Source organism: Callithrix jacchus, chromosome 11, assembly GCF_049354715.1.
Source record: "Callithrix jacchus isolate 240 chromosome 11, calJac240_pri, whole genome shotgun sequence".
Classification (NCBI taxonomy): domain Eukaryota; kingdom Metazoa; phylum Chordata; class Mammalia; order Primates; family Cebidae; genus Callithrix; species Callithrix jacchus.
This window is the reverse complement of record NC_133512.1, coordinates 91105829-91122478: the sequence shown is the minus strand read 5'-3', so window position 1 is coordinate 91122478 and position 16650 is coordinate 91105829. Positions and strand designations below refer to the sequence as shown.

The 16650-nt window shown below is 49.7% G+C and overlaps 1 protein-coding gene across 5 annotated transcripts in view; it reads left to right on the top strand.

Annotated features, from left to right (window-relative positions):
• The window catches only part of UBE3C (ubiquitin protein ligase E3C), a 202097-nt gene that overhangs the window by 63266 nt on the left and 122181 nt on the right, over positions 1 to 16650 (top strand). For 3 of the 5 annotated variants that reach the window (XM_035254262.3, XM_078343339.1, XM_078343340.1), the window contains one exon: positions 5875 to 5974. In XM_035254262.3, the coding sequence (XP_035110153.1) occupies positions 5882 to 5974 (93 nt within the window). In that variant the 5' untranslated portion in view covers positions 5875 to 5881. Of the gene's footprint in view, positions 1 to 5874; positions 5975 to 12868; positions 13284 to 16650 lie in introns of those variants that run through there. The other 2 variants (XM_054237511.2, XM_078343341.1) reach the window with 1 other exon arrangement.

Here is a 16650-nt window from a genome sequence, read left to right as displayed (position 1 = left end):
CTGTTCCGATCTTAGCAAAAAACCCCACAATCCTTAACCTTAAAGAGCTTTATGAGAAAAAGAAGAAAATGGCAATGCCTAGGCTCGGGTGCTGCCTGCCTCCTCCCCGGGAACGAAGAAGCCTCCGGGTCCCCACACCTCTGCACAGTCAGGCCCTGCCCTTCTCGATTTGCCCCAGACACGCTGTCTCTCTTCTGTTTCCAGCGGGGCCTTCACCTGCCCTCCCTCACCCTCACCACTCCCCCCAAGGCTCTTGTTCTGCCAAACTCCTCCCACGCACCCAGCCCCTCCCTGCCCTCCACACTGGCATTGTAGGTTCTTTGCTGAGAACTGGGAGCCAGGAGCACAGACTGTGGGGAATAATTTCATGCCTAGAGGAGCCGCTGGCAGTGCTTCAGCCGGTGCCCCGGGCCTCAGAGCTGAGCGCAGGCCCCAAGGAGGAGCGCGCCTGCTGTTCACGGCTGCAGCTTGAGGCGAGGATGGACGGCAGGGGCCTTATTGGGTGACTGCAGCTGGCAGGGGAGGAGCCCAGGTGCAGAGGACACCTGTGTCTGGAGTGGGCTGGGCCTTATGCAGCAAGGCCTGAAGCAAGGGTGTGGGCCAGGGACCTCAGAGCAGGCCAGGGCCAGGCTGGGGGAGCCTGAGAGGCTTCTCAGCTGCACACTGAGGCCCCTTGGGACAGCTGCTGATGGGTGGCCCGACCTCTCCTAGGGAAATTTCACTCAAGGAGGAGAGCCAGTCGGGTGGGGGCAGACAGCCTGGGGGAGCATGGGTGGGGTCCAGCCTCCCAGTGACCCCACAGGCAGCCCGACAGAGGCTTTGGGGCAGCAGTCATGGCCTTGGGACAGGAGTCACTGTGAGGTGAGGACAGAACCGTCCCAGAGTCGCCTCCCACAGTAGATGCGGTTCCACAGGGTGAGACAGGTCAAGGCATGTCCAAGCACTGACTTGAAACTGTCCCTAAGCCACTGGAGCTGGCGTCACCGGCAGAGAGGTCACACAGGCAGAGCTCTCAGTGCCAGAGACATGGGACTCATCAGGAAAAGGAAAGTAGCGTTTCAAAAATGTGGGATCAGCTGGAAAAGCGCCCAAAGGAAGGCCTGGCAGGGCTTGCCCCAGCATCGTGAAGACCACCTTCTACACACAGGCCACACCTCTGACCCTCCTTGGGAGTGAGTCGGTGCTGTCAGGGACCTGCCATGGGAACTGAGAATTCTTATATTTTTCTTGAGAAGGAGTCTGTCACCTAGGCTGGAGTGCAATAGTGCAATCTTGGCTCACCGCAACCTCCACCTCCTGGGTTCAAGCGATGCCCCTGCCTCAGCCTCCTGAGTAGCTGGGACTACAGGCGCAAATGATCGTCCCACCTCAGCCTCCTGAGTAGCTGGGACTACAGGTGCAAATGATCGTCCCACCTCAGCCTCCTGAGTAGCTGGGACTACAGGTGCAAATGATCATCCCACCTCAGCCTCCTGAGTAGCTGGGACTACAGGCGTGCACCACCACATCCAGCTGATTTTTATATTTTTAGTAGAGACAGAGTCTCACCATGTTGGCCAAGCTGGTCTTGAACTCCTGACCTCAAATGATCCACCCGCCTCACCCTCCCAAAGTGCTGGCATTACAGGCATGAGCCACCGCGCCTGGCCAGCAACTGAGAATTCTTGGCTTGGATTCTGGCTAAGCTGCACAGAGGATTTGCATTTTGCTGAGTGGAAAATCGTATCTGCTGTCCTGTTAAATTCCATGGCCCCTGCTGTGATCTCTGATATGTTGTGTCTTGATTCTTATTCATCTAAAAGTCTTTTCTGGTTTCGGTTTTTCTTGGACTCATTGGCTATTTAGGAGTGTGTTCTATAATTTGCACATATCTGTGAGTTTCCCAAATTGTCTCCGCAAAGTCCCACTCTGCCGCCCAGGCTGGAGTGCAGTGGTGCAGTCATGCCTTACTGCAGTCTCCACCTTCTGGGCTCAAGTGATCCTCCCATCTCAGCTTCCCAGGTAGCTGGGACTGCAGGCATATGCCACGACACCCAACTAATTTATGAATTTTTTTTAGAGATGGGTCTTGCTGGGTAGCCCAGACAGGCATCGAGCTGCTGGCCTCAAGCGATCCTCCCAGGCCGGCCTGTCAAAGTGCTGCGATTGCAGGTGTGAGCACTGTCCCCGACTCTCATCATCCATTTCTAATGTCACTCCCTCGTGCTTGGAGAGTGTGCTCTGAACTGCCTGTTCCCTGGTGGGTGTGCTGAAGTTTGCTTTACGGCCTTGCACCTGGTCTATCCTTGGGAATCTTCCCTGTGTCCTGGAGAAGCACGTGTTCTGTTGGTGCTGGGCAGAGTGTCCACAGGTGTTATGTCTAGTTGGTTTGTATTGTTATTTAAATGTTCTCTTCTTTTTTCTGTCTAGTTTCTATGCATTATTAAAACTGAGGTCGTGGGCTGGGCACAGTGGCTCACACCTGTAATCCCAGCACTTTGGGAGGCCTAGGTGGGCCGATCACATGGTTAGGAGTTTGAGACCATCCTGGCCAACATGGTGAAACCCCATCCCTACTAAAACTACAAAAATTAGCTGGGCGTGGTGGCACACACCTGTAGTTCCAGCCACTCAGGAGGCTTTGACAGGGGAATTGCTTGAATCTGGGAGGCGGAGGTTGTGGTGAGCTGAGATGGCGCCATCTGAGCCAAGCGATGCTGAGGTTGAGCCAGAAGAATCGCTTGAACCCAGGAGGTGGAGGTTGCAGTGAGCCAAGATCGTGCCACTGCACTCCAGCCTGGCGACAGAGCAAGACTCTGTCTCAAAAAAAAAAAAAAAAAAAAATTGAGGCAGTGAAGTCTCTAGTTCCTCATTTCTGTCCATTTTAATTATTTTGGACTTCAATGTTTTGAGACTTTAATCTTGCAAAACAATTTAAATTGTTTACTTAATGAGAATACATCCAAACACAGAACATCTTATCGTGGGCATTTTATTAATGACATTTATTTTTCTAAAAAGATGTTACTATTAATGTTATTATACCTACCAAAAGTGTATTAAATATGTATTTAAATTTTGAAGAGTAAGATCGAAGCACAGGCCTCGAGGAAGACCACCCAGCTTGAGAAACTGTGTCGGCAGTGACACAGTGCCCTTCCTGCTCAGTGACCACCCCCCCCACTTTTCTGAATGTTTCTTTGTATTTCTTTACAATTGTGTTGATTGGAATGTCTTTTTATATTTTATTTATTTATTTTTATTTTTATTTTTTTAGACAGAGTCTCACTCTGTCACCCAGGCTGGAGTGCAGTGGCACGATATTGGCTCACTGCAACCTCCACCTCCTGGGTTCAAGCGATTCTTCTGGCTCAACCTCCCGAGTAGCTGGAATTACAGGTGCCCACCACCATGCCCGGCTAATTTTTGTATTTTTATAGAGACAAGCGTTTCACCATGTTGCCCAGGCTGGTCTTTAACTCCTGGCCTCAAGTGATCTGCCTGCCTTGGCCTCCCAAATTGCTGGGATTACAGGCTTGAGTCACTGTGCCCAGCCAATTATCAGAGAATCTTAATGTGATCACTTAATCTCACTGATAACTTCTGATGAGCTCTGTTGGACGGGGTGGCTGGACATAATTTGGTAGAGTAAATGCAGGAAGGAGTGAAAGTTCAGCCTCAGGTGTACCACGGCCCTGGCGTTAATTTAATGAATGTTTTCTTTGGATCCACTTCAGGGCCTCTGGGGTCCAAATCTATATAGCTCGCTGGCGGTCCCAGGATGATATGTGAGGAGAGGTGGGTCCTCACAGGATGATATGTGAGGAGAGGATATGTGTCCTTTGAACAGAACCTGTTGAAATTTACAGCTGAATACCCTCAGCTCAGTCATGCCATGGTTTTATTTCCTCTGGGTATAGAGCCTGGAGTGGGATTGCTGGATCATAGTTTGACTTTCAATTTTCTGAGGAACCTCTGTACGGTTTTCCATACTGGCTGTACCAATTCACATTCCTGCAGTGTACAGGGTTTGCTTTTCTCCTGGTCCTTACCCACACTTGTTGCCTCCTGTCTTTGGAGGGCAGCCACGCTCACAGGGGTGAGGTGCTGTCTCAGCGTGACTTTGATGCGCACTGGCCTGGGACTGAGTGATGGCGAGTGCCTTTCCATGCAGCGACGGAGCCGTTTCAAGGGTCCATCCTGCGGAAAGGGCTCCCACCTATGTGCAAGAATGTTCTTGCAGCGTAAACTAAAATAGGAAAAAAAAAAAAAAAAGACATCCACCTAGGTGTGAAACAATATGGAAATGGTAAAATAATAAATTCTGGAGCCTCCATACAAGAAGGTTCTAAGCATCCAATTAATGCAGCAAAATTAGTTACTTTTAAAATTAATATCCTAAATTTCTAAACTCTGTTATAGAAGACTTATGATATATTTTGGTTCCCAAAGAAAGAAAGAGTTCTGGGAGAAATGAGGAAAATGATCTCATATAAAAACAAAAAGCAATTGTAGATGGCTAATACCACACATAGAATAGTAATGGCTCCCTGAATATGTCCCTGTCCTAATCCTGTGAACATGTGGATATCACCTCACACAGCACAAAAGGCCTTGTGGATGGTATGAAGTTAAGGGTTTTGCCAGAGTAGATGATCCTGGGTTACGTGGTGGAGCCGACGCCATCCCAGGGTGCCCCTATGGGTAGGGAGGAGGGACGATTAGAGAAGGGAACTGAGGACACAGCAGTCGTTGACCTGAAGTGATTGCTGGAAGGGGCCGTGAGCCAGGGAATGCTGGGCAGGGCAAGAACAGCGCCTCCCCCGGTGTCTGCAGAAGGACCCAGTCTTCTGATACCTTGGTTTCAGCCCAGGGAGACCTGTGAGGACTTCTGACCTCCAGAGCTGTCGAGAAATGCATTCATGTTGTAAGCCTCTAAGCTTGTGGTAATTTGTTACAAGAGTGGTAAGAAACTAAAAGGGATTAGAGAGGGAGAGACAGAGAGAGAGAGAGAGAGAGAGAGAGAGAGAGAGAGAGAGGATATATCAGTAATCTCAAAGATATGATGAGGAGGTAGGGCTTTTTTCCCTTATTACTTTGGGTATGTTGGAATTGTTTGATTTTTTAAATAACAAACATGTATTACTATTCTAAATAATAATTTTTTAAAATAAAAATATAACCAATTTTATAATATTTGAATTGTGAAGTAACTAAGACAAGATAGTGTGTAAGACGGAAGAAATTTGATAAATGACTTTCTTTGTGAAAGCAGTTCTTCCATTTCTCTCCTTCTGCAGTCTGCAAAATAACTTCTGAAACAATGTGTGGTTTTCAGCCAGAATCTTCAGATATGCTGGGAAGCTCTTACAAGTGTCCATAACAATAACTTAAAAACATATTGCTATTTTATATTAGATTGTTTTGGAGCAAAGGGCTAGAAAGAAAGAAGCAGAGCTTGGAGGAGTATAAATGTTTCCTAGCAGAGTGCCATGAGATATTTGGGGCTTTTTCAAACACTGGAAAACTTGAGCCATAGGGGAGAATTAGGGTCCCCAGAGAAACAGAAGCAATATGATGTCTGTATCTATAGTTATGTCTACATCTATAATTGAGAGAGATTTATAATGAGGAATTGGCTCAGGTGATCGTGGCGCTGGGAACTTCCACCATCTGCTGTCTGCAATCCCGAGACACAGGAGAGCTGGTGGCGTGGGACGGGGTGAAGAGCCAGTGAAGCCCCAGGGTCTGAAGCAAGAGCCAGGAGCTCTGCTGCCAACAGACAGAAGAAGATGGATGTCCCAGCTCGAGAACAAAGAGCGAGAGGCTTCCCTCCCTCCATTTATTTTCTCCATATAATCTTGCTCCTCCTAAACATCCATTTATTCTGTTCAGGCTCTGAATGACTTGGAGGCTGCCTGCTCACATTGGTGAGGGCCCAGAACGATGTTTCACCAGCTATCCAGGCATCCCTTTGGCCCCTCAAGTTAACACAGTAAGTAACCATCACAGCCGGGCGTGATGGCTCATGCCCGTAATTCCAGTACTTTGGGAGGCCAAGGCAGGCAACCAGCCTGGGCAACATGGCAAAACCCCATTCCTACAAAACATACAGTTAGCCTGGCATGGTGGCATGTGCCTATAGTCCCAGTGAATCAGGAAGCTGAGGTGGGAGGATGGCTTGAGCCTGGGAGGCAGAGGTTTCAGTGAGACCAGGTCACACCACTGCACTCCAGACTGGGTGGCAGAACAAGACCTCAGAAAAAGAAAAATTAACCATCACAATATCCTGTTACATAATATATACAATTATATTTGGCATTCAACGTTTCTATTATTGTTGTTGTTTTAGGTTGCATTTAAAAATTCTTATTTTGGGGTGGGCACGGTGTAATTTTAGCACTTTGGGAGGCCGAGTTGGGGGAATCATGAGGTCAGGAGATCGAGACCATCCTGGCTAACACAGTGAAACCTTGTCTCTACTAAAAATACAAAATATCAGCTGGGAGAGGTGGTACGTGCTTGTAGTCCCAGCTACTCAGGAGGCTGAGGCTAGAGAATCACTTGAACCCGGGAGTTGCAGTGAGCTGAGATTGTGCCACTGCACTCCAGCCTGGGCAACAGAGCAAGACTCTGTCTCAAAAAAAAAAGTCTCGTTTTGAGTCCCTGTAGACCCAGCTACTCCAGAGGCTGACATGGGAGGACTGCTGGAGTCCAGGAGCTCAAGGCTACAGTGAGTGAGCTATGATCACACCCCCGCACTCTAGCCTGAGTGACAGAGTGAGATCGGTCTCTAGAGAACAGCAACAAACCACTTGTTAAAATTCTCTGAGATGGTTATAGATTCACAGGAAGCTGCGAGGACAGTACAGAGATGGACCCTTCGTCCAGTTTTCCAGCTACGGTTGTGTTGCATGGAACGACAGCACCACATCTAAAGCCGGGCCTCAACCCCGGCATGTGTTTCTGGAGCTCCAGGTCCCCTGACGGGACAGTGTTACTGAGGGGTAGCAGATACACAAAGAGCTGCACACACTTCACGTGCGTGAGTCTGGACAAATGCAAACATCCGTGATACCATCCCCACCAGGGCCATAGGCGCACCCGAGACCTCCCAAAGTGGTGCTGTGCCATTTTCTCACATGTGTGTTCACATAACTGTCACAATCAAGTCACAAAATTGCTCCATCACCACAACGACCTCCCCTCGTAGCCACCCTCTGCCCCTTCCTCCCTGTCCGTGTCGTGTGAATGGATGGACAGTGCTCATGCGACCTGCTGGGACCGGCTTTTCCTGCCAGCCTGCTGCCCTGGAGCCTGTCTGTGGGCATCAGTGCTCAGTGCTTTGCTCTCTGTGAAAACGGCTGAGTCGTGTTCATGGCATGAACCTGCTGAGGTTTGTGTAACTATCATCCTTTGGAGGCCGTTTTGGTTGTTTCGAAATTTTGCCTATTGCAAATAAAGCTGCTGTGGACATCTGTGTCAAATGTTGTATAGACACAAGTTTTTATTAGTCGGGGGCAAATAAAGGCACGGGAGTTCGGCTGCTGGGTCCTGCGGTAAGTGTATGTTTAGTTTACAAATTAAATTTAATTAATTACATTTTGCCTCTTTGAGACAGGATCTCATTCTGTTGCCCAGGCTTGAGTACAGTGGCGCGATCTCGGCTCACCGCAACCTCCGCCTCCTGGGTTCAGGCAATTCTCCTGCCTCCGCCTCTCGAGTAGCTGGGATTACAGGCACACACCACCACACCCAGCTAATTTTTTGTATTTTTAGTAGAGACGGGGTTTCACCATGTTGACCAGGATGGTCTCGATCTCTTGACCTATGATCCACCCACCTCAGCCTCCCAAAGTGCTGGGATTACAGGCGTGAGCCACCGTGCCCAGCCCCATCTAAAAGTTTTTAAATTAAAATCACTGCCAAACTATTTTCCAGACTGGTTGTGCCAGGTGACTTTCCCATAGTGACATATGAGAGGTCCAGTTTCTTCACCTCCTTGCCAGCATATGCTGTTATTAGTATTTATTTTAGCTGCTCTGATAGGAGGGTAGTAGCTACTGGGTTTTGACCTACTCTTTCCACTACCTTCTTTCAGTAATCAATCTGTTGGATCCAACACATATTTGAGGCCTGCAGTTGGTACAAAAGTGAGCTAGACAGTTCCTCGCCCTTTAGGAGTTTGCTATCTACGAGAGGAAGTAGACCAGGTATACAGTGCTGTGCGCCGGGGTCAGAATGCACAGTCATTAGCTTCTAGGTCAGCACCTATGGTCAGAATTTTTTTTTTTTTTTAGACAGGGTCTGTCTCTGTCCCCCAGGTTGGTGTGTGCAGTGGTGCAATCTCTGCTCACTGCAATCTCCACCTCCCAGGCTCAAGAGATCCTCCCACCTCAGCCTCCTGAGTAGCTGTAACTTCAGCCACCACGCTTGGCTAATTTTTTTTTATTTTTGTACAGATGGGGGCTTGCTATGTTACCCAGGCTGGTCTTGAATTCCTGAGCTGAAGCGATCCACCCACCTTGGCCTCCCAAAGTGCTAGGATTGCAGAAAATTACCCTTGAAAATTATTAATCTTCATAGAGTAATAAGATCATAATCTTGTTTTACAAACATTCCACTTTTTAAGAAATATAGAAATAATTACAGACAAAACGATGTCTGGCATTTGCTTCAAAGGGATGGAGGGGAGTGGTTACTGGTTGCAGTCTAAATCACACAAGATTGGCCCCGGGTGGGCGGTCTCTGGCACTGGGTGATAGCTGATGGAAACTGATTGATTATATGAGTCTCTCTGGGTTGTTGAGTTTGAAACTTTCTATAAAAAGGTACTTTTCAAATCCTCACTAGGAGTCATGTTAAAGGCAATGAAATGATGTTGGTAAGTCAGCTTTTCTGTAGCATCACTCGTTCTCCAGGAGAGACCAGGGGAAGAAGTGGCTCACGGAGCAGGGCCACCCAACAGATGCACTGGCCTCAGCACAGAGATGTGCCCACCCCAGGGCTAAGTGTGGAAATGGGCCAGATGCCAGGCAGCGGTGTTGAGGTGGGCAGAGGTCCAGTCAGGAGCACTTCTTCCCTCCCCACGTGAGCAAGTCAGAACATTTGAAAGAGACCCAGCAGATAAGTGGGACAGCACCCCCCACTTAACCAGCAATGGTGAGGTTGGTGTGAGATTCACATGGACATGCTTGCTCTTCTTCCTAGTCCAGACCTTGGAAGGGTTTATTCGAAGCAGAATCTGAGACTTCAGGCGGGGTGAGGTGGCTCACACCTGTAATCCCAGCACTTTGGGAGGCTGAGGCAGATGGACCACCTGAGGTCAGGAGTTGGAGACCAGCCTGGCCAACATGGTGAAATCCCTGTCTTTACTAAAAACACAAAAATTAACCGGGCGTGGTGATGGGTACCTGTAATTTGAGCTACTCGGGAGACTGAGGCAGGAGAATTGCTTGAACCCAGGATGCGGGAGGCAGAGGTTGTAGTGAGCTGAGATCATGCCACTGCACTCCAGCCTGGGTAACAACAGCAAGTCTGTCTCAAAAAAAAAGAATCTGAGACTTCAGAGCAGACTTCAGAGGTCACGAATATTGATAGTACCAATTTTAAGTCTTTGCTAACCTGACAGGTAAAAACAAAAGGTCTTTTTTTTTTTTTTTGAGACGGAGTTTTGCTCTTGTTACCCAGGCTGGAGTGCAATGGCACGATCTCGGCTCACTGCAACCTCCGCCTCCTGGGTTCAGGCAATTCTCCTGCCTCAGCCTCCTGAGTAGCTGGGATTACAGGCACGCACCACCATGCCCAGCTAATTTTTTGTACTTTTAGTAGAGACGGGGTTTCACCATGTTGACCAGGATAGTCTCGATCTCTTGACCTCGTGATCCACCCGCCTCAGCCTCCCAAAGTGCTGGGATTACAGGCGTGAGCCACTGTGCCCGGCCCAGGTTATGTCTTTTTTAACTAAATAAAATATGTAAACTTTCAAAATAGTAAAATTGGGACATTTTGTAATTAAAAATACATTCTATACTGTAACAGTTTATATACATACATGAACTGTGACCTTGTTCATATATATATTTACACACACACATTTGTGCCTGGGTGTGGGTCCCTTAGTCTATTTGAGTTGCTATAACAGATGCCTTCGCCTGGGTAATTTTTGGACAACAGAAATGTATTTCTCATAGCTCTGGAATCTGGGAAGTCCAAGATCAAGGCGCCCCCACATTCTGTGTCTGGCGAGGACTCTGCTTCATAGATGGTGCCTTCTTGCTGTGTCTCCACATGGCAGAAGGGACAAGCAGGCTGCCTGGGACACTCATTTCCTTCGGGGCGGTGGGGCCTCATGCTTTAAGACCTCCTTATGGCCCCTCCTTTAGTACGATCACATTGGGGATTAAGTTTCAAGCTATGATTTTGGGGACATTCAGACAACAGTAGTGTGTTTGTGTATCTTTCTAACCATCCATCTATCTATATTTAATTTATATGGCAGAATTTTTCAAACTACGAGCTGAGACCTGTTAGTAGGTTGTGAAACGTATTTAGTGCTTTGTGACTAGCATTAAAAAGAAGAAGAGGACAGCCGGGCGCAGTGGTTCATGCCTATAATCCCAGCACTTTGGGAGGCTGAGGCAGGAGGATCCCTTGAGCCCAGGAATCCAGGACAACACAGTGAGACCCATCTCTACAAGAAGTGAAAAAAAAAAAAAAAAAAAAAGGCCAGGCATAGTGGCACACCTGCAGTCCCAGCCATTTGGGAGGCTGAGGTGGGAGAATTGTTTGAGCACCTCATTTGAGAGGTTGGGGCTGCACCGAGCTGTGATACCACCACAGGGCTTCAGCCCGGGCAGCAAACTGAGACCCCATCTCAAAAAATAATGAAACTGAAAGACAGACTTTTACGAGTGCATTCCACATAGTAATGACAAACATTAGTAAAAAACTTGGTTTTCCCAATTAAAAAATGAGCAAAGGGCCTGAATTTTTCCAAATAGACATAGAAGTGGACAAGAGGTATAGGAAAAGGTGCTCAACATCAGTAACCATTGAGGAAATGCAAATCAAAACCACAACGAAACATCAACTCACGGTATTAGCATGGCGATTATCCAAAAGACAAGTGTCAGTGAGGGTGTGGGAAAAGGAAACCTTTGCACATCGTCGGAGGTACCGCCATTACGAAGAACAGTATGGAGGTGCCTCAAAAAGACAAAACTAGAACTACCGCGTGCCTCAGCCATCCCTCTGCTCCTTATGTACCTACAGGAAATGAAATTGTCTCTTTGGAGCTCCCTCAGTTCATTGCAACATTATTCATAACAGCGAAGATACAGGAGGAACTGCTGTCATTTGCTGCATGTATGAACCTGGAGGACAGTATGCCAAGTGAAATAAGCTGGACACAGAAAGATACTGTATGAGCTCACTGTTACCTGGAATCCAACAGTCAAATCTTGTCTAGAAAGAGTAGACGCCTAGTTTCCTGAGCTGGGGGAAACGGGGCAGGGGCGAGGGTGGGGTGGATGGGTGGGAGTAAAAGGACACAAACTTGCAGTTGTGTAGCATAAATATGCCCACAGGACATAATGTTCACAGGAGGGCTTTTTTTTTTTTTTTTTTTTGAGATGGAGTCTTGTTCTGTCGCACAGGATGGAGTGTAGTGGGCGCAATCTCAGCTCATTGCAACCTCTGCCTCCCAGGGTCAAGCAATTCTCCCGCCTCAGCCTCCTGAGTAGCTGGGACTACAGGTGCCTGCCACCATGCCCAGCTAATTTTTATATTTTTATTAGAGACGGAGCTTTGTCACATCGGCGAGGCTAGTCTTGAACTCCTGACCTTAATTTGCCCACCTGAGTCTCCCAAAGTGCTGGGATTACAGACGTGAGCCACCGCATATGGCCGTGGGAGGAGGACGTAGATGACATCGTATTGTGTGTTGAAATTTTGCTAAAAGTAGATTTTAGGTACTCTTACCACACACACACAAAGAAGGTAATCATTTCACAATGTATGTGTCTATGAAATCATTGTGTTGCACACTTTATATACAACCCAAATCAATTTTAAAGATTGGCTTCAATCGTGTATGATATATATGTATATACATGAGAGATGTTTTTATGTATTCGTATGTGTGGATATAAGACACGTTTATGTATAGGTGGTCCCCAACTTAAAATACATCAACATACAATTTTCTGAGTTTGTTTTGGGTTTATTGTACTATTAAACACATTTGCAACTTACAATATTTTCATCGTACGATGGTTTATTAGGACATAGCCCCATGGTAAGTCCAGGAGCGTATTTACGCAAACACAGGTATGTGTCCACATGATAGAGATATGTGTTTATGCCGTGTGTATATTTATGCATGTGTGTGCTGTGTATGTAGGAGGCAAATCTGCGCACGTCTGCGTCCACGGTGACTATTCACGTCCGTCTGCGCGTGTGACAGACACAGAACAGGTGGGATGTAAACAGACGGCCCGCGCCAAGCTGCTCCTTTCCCGCCTCACTCACTCGAGTCTGGCACGCCACTGGCCGCTCCGGGTGCCGGCCCCTGCACTGCACCCCGCCCTGCACCCCGCGCCCGGTCCTACACCTGCTCTGCACCCAACCCCGCGCCTTGCATTCCACCTTTCCCGCCCCCCCGCGCGCAGTGCCCTCCGCACGCACCAGGCCCCGCGCACGCCGCCGCGCACCCCTCCCTTGTCACTGCGCTCCTCCCCCGGCTCCAACGCGCCTTGCGGGGCCGCGCACGCTGGCGGTGTTGCCAGGCGGAGAGCCGCACCGTCGATGGCGGGGGCGCGCACGCTGGCGGAGCCGCCGGGAAGAGCGTCGCGCGGTCGATAGCGGAAGCGCGCGCGTCCGCGGGGTCGAGGACGCAGCGACGGCTAGCCGCCATCTTCCCTCCGGAGGCGGCAGCTCCAGGTGCAAGAGCCGAGTCCGCGACCCGCCGGGCGCCTCTGCCGCGGCCGGAGCAGTGACTGGCGTGGATGAGGGGCAGGCGAGGCAGGGCCGCCCCTCCAGTGTCGCCGCCTCTCCCGCCGCAGGGCAGGGCTGGGAGGGTACAGCCCGGGGGCGGGCTCGGGTCGCCTCCCGGCTTCCGCGTCCTCACTGCCCCGGGCCGGGCGGGCGGGCGCCGTGAGCCTCCCAGCCTGCCCCGCGCCCCGCCCGCCCGGCTGCTCCCGCGGCGGCGCCGCCCGCACATGGGCTAAGCTGCCAGGATGTTCAGCTTCGAAGGCGACTTCAAGACGCGGCCCAAGGTGTCCCTGGGCGGCGCGAGCAGGAAGGTGAGGGCTGGGCTGGCGCGGCGCCCGCGGCTCTGGCCTGCGCGGCCGGGGCTCGGGGCTGGACTCAGGGCCTCCCCGGCCGGGCTTCGGGACTTCAGCTCGCCGGGACTCGGGGCTGGATTCGGGGCCGGGACTTGGGGCTGGTTTAGGGGCCTCCCTCGCTGGAACTGGAGGCCGCGCCTGTGGGAGCCTTGCCTGCCCGCTGCGCTTCGGGACCCCGGCGCGCTGGCGGTGGCTGCCCTTCCAAGCAGGCGGCCGGTGAACCCTGGCGCGCTCTGTGCTTCCCAAGGTGAACTTAGCCTTTCTGGATGTTTCCTTTCAGAAATGCGCTTTCCCTGCTTGCTCGCTCCCGCCTGGCATCAGGGAGTGGCTGCTTTTCGAATGCCACCTGAAGGGCGTTTTCTGTTGTAGAAGGTGAACGGCACATAGATGGAACTTCGTGGTAATCGATAATCTTTGGAGGCAGAACGCCCGATGAATAGCCACGTGTTTGAATCCAAACCAGGGCAGTTATTGTTTTCCAGCCTTGCAGAAACTGTGGGGAGACTCCTGACTTGTAGCTGTCGTGATCAGTCATAAGCTGTTCGCATGGTAATTGTTCAGGATCAGGGTTGGCAAACCACGCCGCCTGTGTCGTTCCTAGTGTACCATTTCCAGCTGTCAGTCCCTGATGACCGGCATCTGTTGGTTCAATGGAACCACTACATCCTTGAATACTGTGTGGCCTTGCTCCCGCCCCTCTTTTTCCACCCCTTCCCGTCATTTCTGAAATGTTCTTTAAAATGCTTCACCTAGTTTTTCTTGTCTATCAGTATATTCTGTATATCACAACTACCAGGTAGGCACACAACGCTGAGTGGATGCTGGCAGGCTGAGGAGGAACGTGTTTTTAAAATGGTGCTGTGGAGCTGTGTATGGTGGTTAGCGGGGGTAGAACGGAACCTGAATAGGGAGTTGGGAGAGAAGCGTGCTGATAATTTTTAAGCTTTGAGGTTTGTGTGATGGTGATTGGTTGGAGGTCACTTGTGCTCCAGAACTAAGTAACTGCAGTTACAGGGCGGGCGTGGTAGCGCTTAGGGGCTTCCATGTTAATGAAGATTCCTTATGAGAGCAAAGGGTTTCTACAGTTAGGAGAGACTTCGGATAATCTCAGGCCCAGTGCCCTGGCTTACAGGTTTGGAAGGTGAGCTGCAGAGCGTTTCATTGAGTGCACAATCACACAGCAAGCTAGTGGCAGACCACCTGAGACTCCACACCGTTTACACAGGGCAGTGGCCGCTGTTGCAGGTAGGAACACCCCACAGGGTATGGATGTTGGTCTTTTTTCACCAAGTAGTGCATCTCTGCTCTGAGGGAGTGAGATTCTTGTCTGTTGATCAGAATCTCGAGGGAAAACCAGAAAGTTTTTGTTGAGGTATAACTTAAGTCACAAACATTAAGTGTCCTCTAGAAGAGCCTTCGGAGATCTTTGTGTAAGTGAAATTGAGGGGATGAGGAAGCTGGGTAGGGCAGGAAAAGGCATCTTCTCAGCTGGAGGCTAGCTTTAGCCTCATCTCACCGGGAACATGCCGTAGTTGTCCCTTATTGAGGCAGAGGGAAGGTGGCTGCAGGCTGCCCCCAGGATGAGGGTGGGAGTGTGGCACTGCTCACCCCGAGGCCAGGGCCATACTTCTGGGAGAGAGTGGCAGTAAAGAGCCTTCAGCAGGACCTGGCAGCAGCTGGGGCATGGGTGCCCTGGCTTGGTAAGGGAATCTGGATGGGGAGCCAGCTGTATGTTCAGCTTGAAGGATTTGGGCATCTGGACACACTCCTGTAGGTGAAACACCACACATCAGAGAAAGACCATTCCCAGTATTCCAGAGGTTCCCTTGCACTCCCACCCAGTCATGTGTCACTTAAAGAGGGAGACACTGTCACTAGACCGTTTGAGTGTTGTGGGACCATCCTAGAGTGCACTTAACACAAACCTAGCTGGTGTCGCTCACTACACACCTAGCTGCTGGGCACACCTGGACAGCGTGTCTCTGTACTGAATATGGTAGGCAACTCTCAACACAGTGGTAAATATTTGTGCATCCAAACGTAGGTCCAGTAAAAATACAAATCATAATCTTATGGGACCACAGTCTATACGTGGTCTGTGGTCGATAGACTGAAAGGTCATTATGCCGTGTATGCCTATATTCCTCCCCCATGAGGGTGACTGCCCTTCTGACCTCTGTCACTGTAGATTAGCTTTACCTGTTGAACTTCATGGACGTGGAGCCACAAGCCGCTTGTTCTTTGTACCTGGCTTCTCTGGCTCAGCTTCTGTCTCAGAGGTGGATGGACTCCACCTGGGTGCAAGGCACTGCCCTTTGTGTGAACGCACTGTGGTTTATTCTGTTTTTTATTTATTTATTTATTTTTAATGGGTATTTGCTGTGTGTTCCTTTTGGTGCACATACTACTCATGTGCTGGGTCCTAGGTTGTGTATGTGTTCTGTTGTGTACACCACGGCCACAGTTTCCCCACGAAGCATGCCCATAGCATCTGAAGACGTCCAGGTTTCTACATGCTTACCACCACCTGATATTGCAGGTCCTAGGTTGTGTATGTGTTCTCCTGTTGTGCACACCACGGCCACAGTTTCCCCACGAAGCATGCCCATAGCATCTGAAGACGTCCAGGTTTCTTCCTGCTTACCACCACCTGATATTGCAGGTCCTAGGTTGTGTATGTGTTCTGCTGTTGTGCACACCACGGCCACAGTTTCCCCACGAAGCATGCCCATAGCATCTGAAGACGTCCAGGTTTCTTCCTGCTTTTACCACCACCTGATATTGCAGGTCCTAGGTTGTGTATGTGTTCTGCTGTTGTGCACACCACGGCCACGGTTTCTCCACGAAGCATGCCCATAGCATCTGAAGACGTCCAGGTTTCTACATGCTTACCACCACCTGATATTGCAGGTCCTAGGTTGTGTATGTGTTCTGCTGTTGTGCACACCACGGCCACAGTTTCCCCATGAAGCATGCCCATAGCATCTGAAGACGTCCAGGTTTCTACATGCTTACCACCACCTGATATTGCAGGTCCTAGGTTGTGTATGTGTTCTGCTGTTGTGCACACCACGGCCACGGTTTCCCCACGAAGCATGCCCATAGCATCTGAAGATGTCCAGGTTTCTACATGCTTACCACCACCTGATATTGCAGGTCCTTTAATTTTAGTGAGACCGTAGTTTCTTTGTGGTTTTAATTTTGTTTGCTGATACTAATTATGTGAGCACCTACATATTGCTTGTTTTCCTGAATTTTCTTTGGCTGCCACAGAAGTCCCTTCATTTGTTGGAAAAATGAAAAGTTATGATATTTTTTGAGATCT